Source organism: Pagrus major, chromosome 1 (assembly GCF_040436345.1).
Source record: "Pagrus major chromosome 1, Pma_NU_1.0".
NCBI lineage: Eukaryota > Metazoa > Chordata > Actinopteri > Spariformes > Sparidae > Pagrus > Pagrus major.
This window is the reverse complement of record NC_133215.1, coordinates 12978777-12990832: the sequence shown is the minus strand read 5'-3', so window position 1 is coordinate 12990832 and position 12056 is coordinate 12978777. Positions and strand designations below refer to the sequence as shown.

The 12056-nt window shown below is 39.4% G+C and overlaps 1 protein-coding gene across 2 annotated transcripts in view; it reads right to left on the bottom strand.

Moving 5' to 3' along the window:
* The window catches only part of gab1 (GRB2-associated binding protein 1), a 53751-nt gene extending 41695 nt beyond the window's left edge, over nucleotides 1-12056 (bottom strand). The window contains exons 1-2 of one of the 2 annotated variants that reach the window (XM_073465385.1): nucleotides 11959-12056; nucleotides 11692-11847 (exon numbers count right to left, since the gene is read on the bottom strand). In XM_073465385.1, the coding sequence (XP_073321486.1) occupies nucleotides 11692-11763 (72 nt within the window). In that variant the 5' untranslated portion in view covers nucleotides 11764-11847; nucleotides 11959-12056. Of the gene's footprint in view, nucleotides 1-11691; nucleotides 11848-11958 lie in introns of those variants that run through there. The other variant, XM_073465397.1, reaches the window with a different exon arrangement.

The following is a 12056-nucleotide window of genomic DNA, read 5'->3' as shown; positions in this document are numbered from 1 at the left end:
CTAAAACAAACAAACTGATTTTTTTATTTTTTTAAGAAAGCGATGTTTGGAAACAAAATAAAAAAAGAAATTAATGGCGATTAGATACAGACAGCATCTATTTTATTGAGTGTCTGTCTGAGTCACAGCAACTTGGGAAATTACACAGGTCAGTAGCAATATTTCGCATCTAGTCTCAAGGCTGACACCCCAACACCCCTCTGTCTAACTCAGCCTGTCCTTAGGCCGGCACAAACATGCATACATATTGGTGCACATACAGCACAGAGCAAGAGAAGAGGGGCAAAAACTCCCATGACAGCAGTGGGCTATATTAAGGTGCTGCAGACACAGCGGCTGGGGTCAGATCACGCAGCACCACATAACTAAAGTGCCAGCTGCATCTCAGTGTGTGTGTGTGTGTGTGTGTGTGTGTGTGTGTGTGTGTGTGTGTGTGTGTGTGGGAAATGACAGGTGAACCTTTAGACTTAAATGTGAACAGATAGAGTCACACATTTTTCTGCCTTCAAAAGCTGCTCTCAAACCTGATCACTCTAATCATTCAACATTTTCAAGCACTTAAATTTCTCCAAGGGCCAGGATTAAGCAGAGGAATACAACAAAAGTTCTCTGGATTATGTCCCTTTTTATAATAACAGTCATTTGTACACCCTTCTGTGAATCATTTGGTACTCTGCATCTTGCTATTATTCCACTCTTAGGCCCACATCTAGTAGTTTTGAAACAGCTGAATTTTTATTGCTGAATTTCACATTTGTAGAAATTTCCCATCTAAAAAGTGGACTAGCCCATAAAGAGGAAGTTTTTAAGGACCTGGGTCACAAGACGTCTAGCCGCAATAGCTTCCCTTTGTCAGACTTAATCATTAACATCACATTAGCCGATATTTTTTTCAGTCCATGACTTCAAGCCCTGAGGCAAGGTTACACTGACAACATCAAGTAACTTGTGATGTCAAGTGTCACTGCTGACTTAAAATTCTTCACAATCCAATTGGGCTTTACACGTGTTAATAAGAAGGGAAGCACCACAAACAACATTCAAAACACGGAATTACAACTAGCTATCACTTTCAAATTGATTGACAAGGCTTTGAACACATAAGATAACACTACACAACATCAAAATCAAATTTTAGAGCTGAATTATTAGCAGAGTTTAATTATTCAAGCAGTCAATCAACAGGATTGCCACCTATTTTGATAATCAATTGAATGCTCATGTGATTTTTAAGCAAAAATTTTAAAAAATTAATGGCTACAGCAACAGCGTTTTGGTTGAAAATGTGAATATTCCCTTGTTTTCTTAACTGTGATGATAAACTGAAATTCATTTGGTTTTGAACTGCTGGTGAGACAAAATAAGATGGCTAAAGATGTCGCCTTGGAGTCTGGACCCTGGGAAACTTTGCGATTTTATAGACCAAACCATGAATGCATTAATTGAGAATATAATCAGATTATAGGGTTTTGGAAAACCTCAAAACCCTGCAACATGAAGACATAAATAGGTCTCCCTATCAAGCTTACACAGTAACCCTGCTTTGTTAGACAGCCTATATTTCTTATCATGATCAATTGAGGAACTGCTTTTTATCATCCCTAAGCCAGTCTTATTTTAATAAGACGATTAAATGCAGCACGGCCAAAAGAAATCATTTAATATCAGCATGCTGCAGAGGCTGCATAAAGGGACGTACAGGTCAACCTCCAAACAAGGCTGTGAGAGCTAATTTCATCAAGCAGGTGTGTGAAGTCATCTGTGACCATGTACATACCCTGGAGACTCAGCTTAAGAGTAATCGTGGTCTCTATGTACAATGAGTTTAGAGGGCCTCCTGTTGGTGAGGAACAGGCCGTCAGCGTGACTCAAGTGGTCATCCAGATTAGTTTTCCTCCTGAGTTCTTGCTGAATCCCATCAAGCACCACATATACACCTCAGCTCCTGCTTAACAGGTGTGTGTGAACTTCTATTGTCATTGCAGCAGTGCTACAGTGATGATAAAGCTTAATGTTAAATGTTACTTATGGACTTTTAAATAGAGTATGCCTCATGATGATGGCTTTCAAAGTATACAATTCTTCAGTGAGTCACTGATCTCAAGTGAGTCATAATGACATCTTATGTGTCAGGGTACTTAACACCTAGAGAAACACAGCATGGTATATTGCCTGCAAAATCAGGTTTACCATCACTTTCATCCTCCTTCATTCAGAGAGCTTTAACTGTTGAAGCTGATAAAGACATGGTACTTAAAAAAAAAAGATTTTGTAAGAGTAGAGAGTAAACGCATAAAAATAACAATATAAAAGGCAGAAAGGATAGATAGAGGAATGGAGGGAGAGAATATAGGACCCCTCCTCCTCTCTCTTCACCCGCCATCTGGTAGCCATCAGCGCCTCACACAGGAAGGGGCGGCCATGCCTTGCTGGGGCGCCAGGGAGCGGCTCTTCTTCCCTCCCGGTGCTGCAGAAACAACAATCGGCCAGTGCGTTGCATTGCAGTGCAGTGCAGTCCGGCCCATCCTAGCCGAAGCTGGACGGCCAGCAGCAGCAGCCCAGGACCAGGCGCTCACACCCCAACACTCCAGCAAAGAGGAGCACAGAGCAACCTCACATTCCTGCTGTCTGTGGCTGCCAAGAAGCACTGGGAACGGAAAGAAAGAGGGAGAGAACAGAGAGCTGCTCTCACTGGAGGCTGCCTAATGGTGTTGCTTTGAGAAGCACTCCAGCCTTTCTCATCCCGTTTGCTTACTCTTCATTCTCCTCAACAATGATGACAAAGTTATTGATTGCCATTGTGGTATATCCCAGCCGACATGTCACTGCATACATTTTTATAGTCCTACACCATTAGTCTGGAAGCATTTTCCCCTGCTTTGCAGGAATTCAGGGAATGCACATTATCATAAATTTGGCCCAAGTTCTGTTTGTCCGTTTTTCCTCAAATGACACACACACCAATCTGATGGGAACAAAGACCCTACAGCCTTTTTGTCTGGTTAGTGTAGACCATCTTTGGCCATCTGTGTTCTCCTACGAGTCCTGTTCTATGTCCAAAACAGACTACAACTACATTCTGAAAATAGAAAGCTGCCTTATGACACATACTATTTTTACTGGCTGGCGTCATTAGCTGAACAGTTAACAGTTTACATGAGAAACAATGTCGAGCAAGTATATGAGACTTTTGTCTTTAAATTTAAATCTATGTCACATCAGTGTATATGAGAATCATCCTGATCAAACGTAAGAAACTGGAACAACAAATGATGACGTGTAAAATTAGCCTTGGCAAATAGTAGAGAAGTTTCTGTCATCTGCATTTAATAATAGCTGCACTTGAAACTGTTCGACTTGGCACAGTGACAAATAGCACAAAAGGATCATTTTACAACTCAGCAGACTCATATTCTAACAGAAAACAGCTCACAATCCTTTCCCTAAGTTTCAGACAGGCAAACCAAGTCTGAATAAGAACCAGTTCTCTACAGTCACTCCGTGCTCCTGCTGGTGGACTTGGCACATAGGACAGTAAACAGCTGCACCAGGCAAAAAGAGACACATCTGTTTACAAAATGCTCTGTGTCAGCCTTGACCTACCAATTCAATCCGACAATCTCAGTGCTCCACTAAGGCAACACGTTGAGTTTAAAGAATGATACAACAACATTTATGAATAAATTTCACATAGCACCAACACTACCCTGATGCAAATTTGGTCACAATGACTATTTTATCATCTTGTGTTGTACAGAAACATTTTTTTTAACCTCCTGAATTTTTAATGACTTCATCCTAATATACCAGTCACATGCAAAAATATTGCAACCAATATTATAATCACAGCTTGTTGAACATTTATATCCTGTGGACAATTTCTTGGGTCATTCCAATATATTGGTATTGGGAAATTCTTCCAATACTGATTAAAAGGCTCAAATCAGTATTGGCAAGTGCACAAGTCAATGCGCCAATCCAATACCATGTAATTTATTAGCCTCGAAACGAGACCCTGCTACTTCTCACACAACCTCCCGTAAACCTGTATGACACTTGACAGTTTTTTAATGCACAAGTATCCAATAGCGATAAACTGCAAGTGGCCTATGTAAATTCAAGCAAATCCATAACAGAACATCCATACAGGGTTAGTATTATACAGTATCAAAGCATACATAAAGGTCAGGTATCGGTATCAGAAAGGAGAAAAATGGTATTCGTACATTTCTTACAATTTCTTAATAATTCCTCCCCTTTATGGATTGCAGCATCAACTTTCAGCTGAAAATAAAGTCACAGAAAACAAACAACATACTAAATTTCATTAAGACCTTTGGGTTAATTTGACTGTTAAACAAAGACCAAAGTTTGCAGCATAGTAAAGCTTTTGATAGAGAGCTAACACGATGGCAGCTAAACAATCATCTTAGATTTCAGCCTCATTTTGAAACTTTAAAAGAGTGGTGTGCTCGTATAAATAGCAGTCCCATTGCTTAAGAATCAGTATTGAAGGTTATACATGAAAGTATCTAGTTTACATGACACACAAGACATAAGCTGTTGCGAAAGGAACCGCATAAGTGAGTTAAAGTTCGGACAAAAGTTGGAGGACCGGACTCAAGGCTAGTTAAATATACATTTGTGCCTTCCAAACTATCTGTATTGTTCTGATGCAGACAACCAGATCCTGCCAGATGCTACTTATAAATGCTGCACAACAGCTAAGCAGCTAACTGGTGACCACATGGCAACAGAGACAGTGGGGAAACAAAGACACCATGGGCCAGATGTATAAAACTCACTGTAGATTCACGACTTAAATTGTGTATGTACAAAAACAGAAACATGCATATGCATTCTTTTCACAGAGAGACAATGAGATATCCAAAATAGATCAGTTTGGTTGATTTATACGTTCTGAACAGCCCCTCTGGGTGACTGGAGTGATATATGCAACTAATGTTATTATTAACTTGAAAACTGCTGTCACATAAAGCTATGATGGATAACACACATATGATTAAGAAAACTGCATAAGATAGAGATAGATTGGATGTTTATTTCCAATTTTTAATATAATCTCACTTATACAAAGCTGCAGAAGAGTGGTGAGATGTTTACTATGTGTCAAAAAGATGATGCACTGCCAACTTTCAGACGCCTTTGCTTTTACTGGCTGTTTTGTTTTTGTGGCTGTGTTTTTCTTTGTAATGCAATGACATAATTTCAGGCTTTTACACTCTATAACTATCCAGAAGTAAATGGAGATGAAGTTCACTTCTATTGTGTTTTGGAACAAAGGACTAAACACAAGTGCAGTTCATAACAGATTTTATCAACTGAGAAAAAAAGCATCAATCAATCAAATGCTCTGCTGATAAAATTATCACTTTGAGAATCAAACAGTTTAAAATATCATGGAATCAACTAAATTGCTTGTGTGCTATACGTTTGTGAGTCCTTTCAGCATTACTTTGAAACTATGTTTGTTACTAATTTGGCCATGATGCAACTGATGCCACTATGTATGACACAGTGACAATAGTCTGTGTCTGGGACAAGAGTGGGCCGGTAAGGATAACTATTGTAGTAGCACAGATATAAATATTTAATGGTTATTTGTTTGTAATGGACATTAAATAATTAATGGCACATGCAATCCATTTTCAAGCTGTGGCAGATCAGCACTAGTCTGCTCACTCCAAATGGAGAGCTGTGCTGTTGTGGCGCTCAGGACATGGTCCAGTAATTTTTCTTTGTTAGCCTAAGAGGCTAATGCTGCACAAGTACGCCTCTGTTGCATCCCGTTTGGGTTGCTTGTTTGTTTGTTTCTTCAAGCATGTGGGGAGGGGAGGGGGGTAACAGAAAGTGAGTGTTTGTTCTCTGTTCCACTTGCTAAGCAGATTTAATGAATCCTCTACTTAATCAAAGAGCTATGCCTTTGTTTTCGTTTGACCGTGCTGTCACATTCATAGCATACGTTTCTCTTTTCTTTGCAAATGACAGTTGTTTCCAGTCAGCCACAGACACAAGTCATGGCTTATGGTTATAGTGGTGTGTACTGTAAATGCATTCCCTCCAGCTGAGAGGAGTCAAGACCAGCATGGAGCATGTCCTCAGTCTCCCTTTACAGCCATCAGAGGAGGACCTTCAGGGTTCATTATTTTCCTTCTTCCGGTCTACCCTACAGCCTTGTGCTCCAGTACTGAGGCCCTATTAAGGGCTGGACTAAGTGTATTTCAAAATCTTTATCTGCTTCCAATGGGTACATGCCAATGGACAACACAGAATATAATGATCCATATGTGCAGTGGGAGGAAAGAACTGAGAAAATGCCAAGCCAAATTAGAGCTGCGCAATAAAATCAAAAATTATTATCACTGTAATTTTACATATTTACCACAGTGATGATAAACTGAAAATATTCTTCTAAAGCCAACTTCCTGACAACTGTGAACTGCACTATATGATCAACTGATTATGTTTTACACAAACCTGACCATTCAAAGATACGCATTGTGTAGCACAGATCGTAATGAATTAAGATGAAGAGTAAATGCAGAGCGTAAGCATGTCACTATGACGAATGACTGTTGTAGAATAAAAAAGCTACAGCTCTTGAAAGCAGGTGAGAGACACTGTTAAACATAAAGATATCAGCAAAATTGGGTTCCTTTAAAATATGGCAACATGTTTCTGCCCCCATGACTGCCACTCTCTTTATACAATATCCTTTTTACATTATAACAAGATATGTTTCATGATATAATAGCATATTCTCCCATTATTACTAGATATCAAATCATTTTGTTTTGTTATCACTTTATTTTGTTGTATCTTATTCATTGTTCACAAAAACAATTAATCTTGTTCAAACAACTTTTCTCTACTTAACGAGCTTAGAAGATTTGCAGTTTTAACAAGAAAATTACACATTGAGAAAAAGAGAAGATAGATCATAGCCAACACAGGCTCCAAAAAATTGCAATGACTGGTTTATATGGTTTGATTCAGTATTATTTGATACTCAGGATGAGACACGGTTAAAGTACATTCCATCCATTACTGCAACTCAGGCCCACCTGTCCCTACACGTATGGAGCCTGTCCCAGAGTGCAACAGGGTGGGGTGGACAGGTCACCAGTTTATCACAGGGCTGAGACAGACAGACAGTCATACTCATATTCACACAAAGAAAAGTAATTGCTTAATATTTTGATAATCGATTAAGCATTTCAGTCATGTTTCAAACAAAAATGTCCAACATTTGCTGGTTCCGGCTTTTTATATGTCAGGACTTGCTGCTTTTCTTTGCCATTTATGATAGTAAATGGGTTTTGGGGTTTTGGGCGGTTGAAAAGACAAAAGAAACCATTTGATGAGATCACTTTTGGCTCTGGAAAACTGCACTGAGCATTTTCACAATTTGTGACATTTATAAACTAAACAGTTAATTGATTAAGTATGAAAATGATGAGCAGTGTAATCGATAATGTAAATAATCATTAGTTGTAGCCCTACTGCTACCAAAGTGGTGCAGAAAATGACCTTGCAACTTCATCCCTCCATCTCCCTAGGTCCCTCTGATCACACACTGCAGATGTTGTGAAGATACCGGTCTCCAAACTGTACCTTTTAAGAATGTTTTTACAAGTGGACCTCGACAGAAATTCACAGATTGAAAGGTAAGAGAAATGAAAGAGGAAAAGGAGAACCAGATGGAAAATGCAGTGTCAATGAAATGAAAAACCGCAGAGGATACAGTTATGACAAACTATGGCTGGGAAAAGTCCTACAAAAGCAACTGTGGTTAGATACCTTCATGCTGCCCCTGAATGAGACATTAACCGCCAGGAAGTGTTCAGACTACAACATGAATTAATCCACTACTAAGGCCGCATTACAAAAGAAAAATGCTCACTCAGAAGGGATATGGAGAGAAAAAACTATTTTCACTAATTTAACTGCTTGTATCAACAGTACAGATGCAGGAACTATTTCTAATCTGTAAATATTCATTTTAGTACGTTTTCAGAAAATTGCACAAAGATAAAGTCTTGCTTGTTTTGATGCATAATGGTAATTTACACTGGCTGCAGTGCAATGTCATAAGTCAGCTGTAAAGTTTCAAATCAAAGACAGCCTGAAACAACTGTTCATCCATGTGTTGTTTCATTCACAGCCTATCAATGACTCAGCAGTTTGACATGATTCTATTGTTCAGTCATTAAAACCTTACATGATTGGTCAACATCTGGCCAAACTTCAGTTATTTTTTAAAATTGCCTTGTCACACTCAGTTCCTTGGTAATGAACAGAGAGGCAACATTTTCTATGATGGTCGGGGCTGCTCAGACACAGGCTGGTCTGCTGAACTGCCTTCACCTTTGAGCTCCAATCAGCAGCAGAGCCTCAGGGGCAAACTTTGCCCTAAGTGGTTAATCAGGTAAGCAGGGGCCCCGGCTTCTAGACATCTACCGCTGCTCAGTCTGGAGAAGATGGCATGATTACACACTATTGCAATGTGTTCTACAGAGTGCCCCTCTTGTTTCTTGATTTCATGTAACTACATGACTTTTCTTGATCATCTGTTTAAATAAGATAGACAACTGCTGAAAAATTGACATGGAAGCCTGGGTTCAAACTGATTGAAAATATAATCAAGTTGAAAACAGTTCACCTACTGTAGTGTAGCTGCAAGGAAGAGGATATTTAAAGGCTCATCAGGTTCTGTTGTGATCTAACACGTACATGATCCAAGGTAATTGCAGTTAACTAAAAAGTATGAGAAGACACAATAGCTGTCTTGGTCTCATGAGACATTACTGACCCATGAAGACAGCATTATCTGACAGAACAACAAGATTGCACCACATAGTGACTGGCTGCTAGTCACTAGCCATCCTAACTTTGCCAACAGACCCCATCAAAAGATTGCCACCAAATGCAACACACACACACACGTATACAACCTCAGTATTTTAGTTTAAAACTGTACAAGTGCTTGATTAAATGACTAGACAAGGAAGTATCATTGCAGTAGTATTGACCCCCAGACATGGTTCTGCTAGTGATATGTACATTTCCAAACAAACCCTTGCCCCAACACTAGCATATACTACCATACTTCTATACTAAGAGCGGTGTGTCATTAGCAGTGTAGCTAAAAAGTAAGCTTTGTTGTGCTGTGTTGTGTTAAAAAAAAAGGAAGTAAAGTTAAAAAGAGTTATCTAACAGCATTCCTTAATATCTGTTAAGAAAAATGATTCATCAAATGACAAAAGTTAGCAGATTGTTCAGAAACCAAAACATTTCCTAGATTCAGCCCTAAAATTATTCCACTTATCCGTGCCAGCCTAAAGCCACAATGCTTCATTACCAGCTGCGTGATTTCTATTTTAGAAAAGAATCAACTTCTGTATTTTTTTTTGGTCATCGACTCAAACAGCTGGTGGTAACTTCCCAGATAGGTAACAGTAAACCAATTTGTCATCCGCCAAAAAAAAGGATGGTCAGCACTTCTATGGATTACAAAGCCTCATGTGACCAAACACAATGACCTTTCACAGGGAGCCACCCACTTTTGTGTTAGTTAGTATTCTTAGATTTCATTGAATGCTGAGCAACTCATGGGGGGAAAAATACATTTGAATATACACAAAATAAACTAAACTAAACTAAACTAAACTAAAATCAGTTAAATTTAACTCTACTTTTTTTTTTACAGAAGTGTTGACAACATTACTGAATCAGAAAGCTATAGTTGTCAACAGAGAAAAAGTCATCTATTCAGAAAGAAGAAAACAAGTGTTTTTAATCGAGTTACTTAGTGGATTAGGGTGGCTACTTCACAATCCAAACATTCTCAAAAACTAGAATGACACTCAGTAGAGCGCATACCTCCAACCAAGGCCCAACAGCCCTTTTAATTCAATCAAATGGAATCGAATATTAAACTAAACATTTAAATCCCGTACTCACTCATCGATACCAGCCACCTAAATGCACCTCATTTTTTTCCATCAAGATCTATGCATTATTCCCATCCTCCATCCAAGTTTCTTGGGAATTTATTCAGAAGTTTTTGTGTAATCCCGCTGACAAACGGACACAAAGATAACCTCCTTGGCAGAGGTAATAAAAAGCCACCAGAAGAACAAACAGTAATGTAGTTTGATGATCAACTGTAAACCACTCAAAATCTTCTTAATAAAACCAGCTTCAGAACACTTCCCAAGCTCCTTGTAACATACTGTGAGATGGCCTCCTGGCTATTCCCTGCTACTGTGTCCAGAAAGCAGTTATGAAACTTGAGCAGCTAGTTGCCATATTCCCTTGAGAACAATTAAGTCCTCCACCAGCCTGCTGTTTACTCTATTGAGAACGAACAATTCTGTATGAATACAGCGAACACTTGGTTGCAGAGACTATGTCAAGTGATGCAGAAGGGAGACCATCCGGAAGTGGGAATGTTAAGTTCTCTGCACTGCATACTGTACATCAGGGTGATCCCTGACACGAAAAATGATCAATTGTTTCTTGAATAGTAAATAGGATGTCATCTCTAGCCAGAGTTGTGAAGCTGTTTGAGATTACCACGAACGCAAAAAATGTTCACAACTGGACTAGGATTTTGACTTCCTCCTCATCAAACAGCTGTGATGCTGTTTTGAATGTGAGAAAGCCCTGCAAAAATCCTGTCGTTGTGCGTTGATTTTAGTTGTATTGCTCTCAGAAAGAAAAAAAAACACTTCATTGGACCTGTGGTTTCTGTGAGAACATCCCTCCTTCTTAAGTTGCGGGTCTTGTAATTCAAATATCAATAATGGAGATATCCACGGATCCACAAGGAAAGCATGAAGACTTGACAGCTAATGTGTGCGACTGAGGTTATTTGCTTATGCATCAGTGCTGTAGTCGGCTATAAACCATTCACAACAAATAAGCAGAGCGAATCACATGCAAAACAGTGATATTTCACTGCCAGTGTGTAATATTAATGGTTTTTGTCCTTGTGATGACTGTAAGCCTGAAAGTGTGGTTGGGCTGTAAGCATCAATAGCTATAGTAGCTCTGACAAACAACTACTCAACACTTCATTATGCACATCTAACAACTTTACAAACACTGTTTTAAATGTGCAGGAATGGGGAAATCCTTTGATGTACTCCGCAGCTGTTTTTGTAAATCATTTAACCCTTGGCGAGACCATCTGCCACCTTTGACACAGGGAGTACTGACTGTGACTGCACACTATTGCTTCCCAGGATGATCAATGTATTGTGTTTTGGTGCAAGAAAATCAAATCCTCAGAGGTAATGCTGTGAGATTGGATTTACGTGTGGTGGCACGAAGCAGCCATTGAAGAGGTCTCAGATTTGACCCAAAACAACAGCAATGAGCCCCGTGGAGGTGCCAATAAGCACAACTATAGCCTCCTAACTACTAACTCATGGGCAAGTCACTCTTATTATAAAGGATTACGAGGCAAACTGAGCTCAGAGAAGTATCACAGGCTCAGGAAAGGGCACAACTCATTTGTTGAAATGCACACAAGCAGAGGCCTACACATGTCGGTCACTGCGCCCAACAGTGCACATGAAAAGTGTCCACAGAGTAAAGCTGGCACATTTTGTCTGACAGGTTACTTTATTACAGTGTAACAAATAGGATATAAAGTGCACTTACGTAACGTCTCAACTTTTTTTCAGGAGGAGACTTTCTCAGCCACCCTGAGCACACCACATCTCCCCCACTCATATCTGCTCCTTTCTTGCTCTCCCTGGAGTTTGAGCGGAGATTTGTTTTTGGCTTCGTTTTGTTTTTGGGAGTGTCTTCTCGTACCTACAGGAACAAAAAGGGGGGAAAAAAACAGAAAGCTCAAACGGCGAAGTTGAAATATAAATATATATTTAAAAAAAGTTTAAATGTAGTGTTTGTAACAGCGATAAATACCGTCACTCCTCCTTCGAAAGTCGACTCGCCGACAAGGCAGGACTCTGAAATGCACAGACCAGATTTTCCACGAGTTGTAGTCAAATAAGCGGGTATAT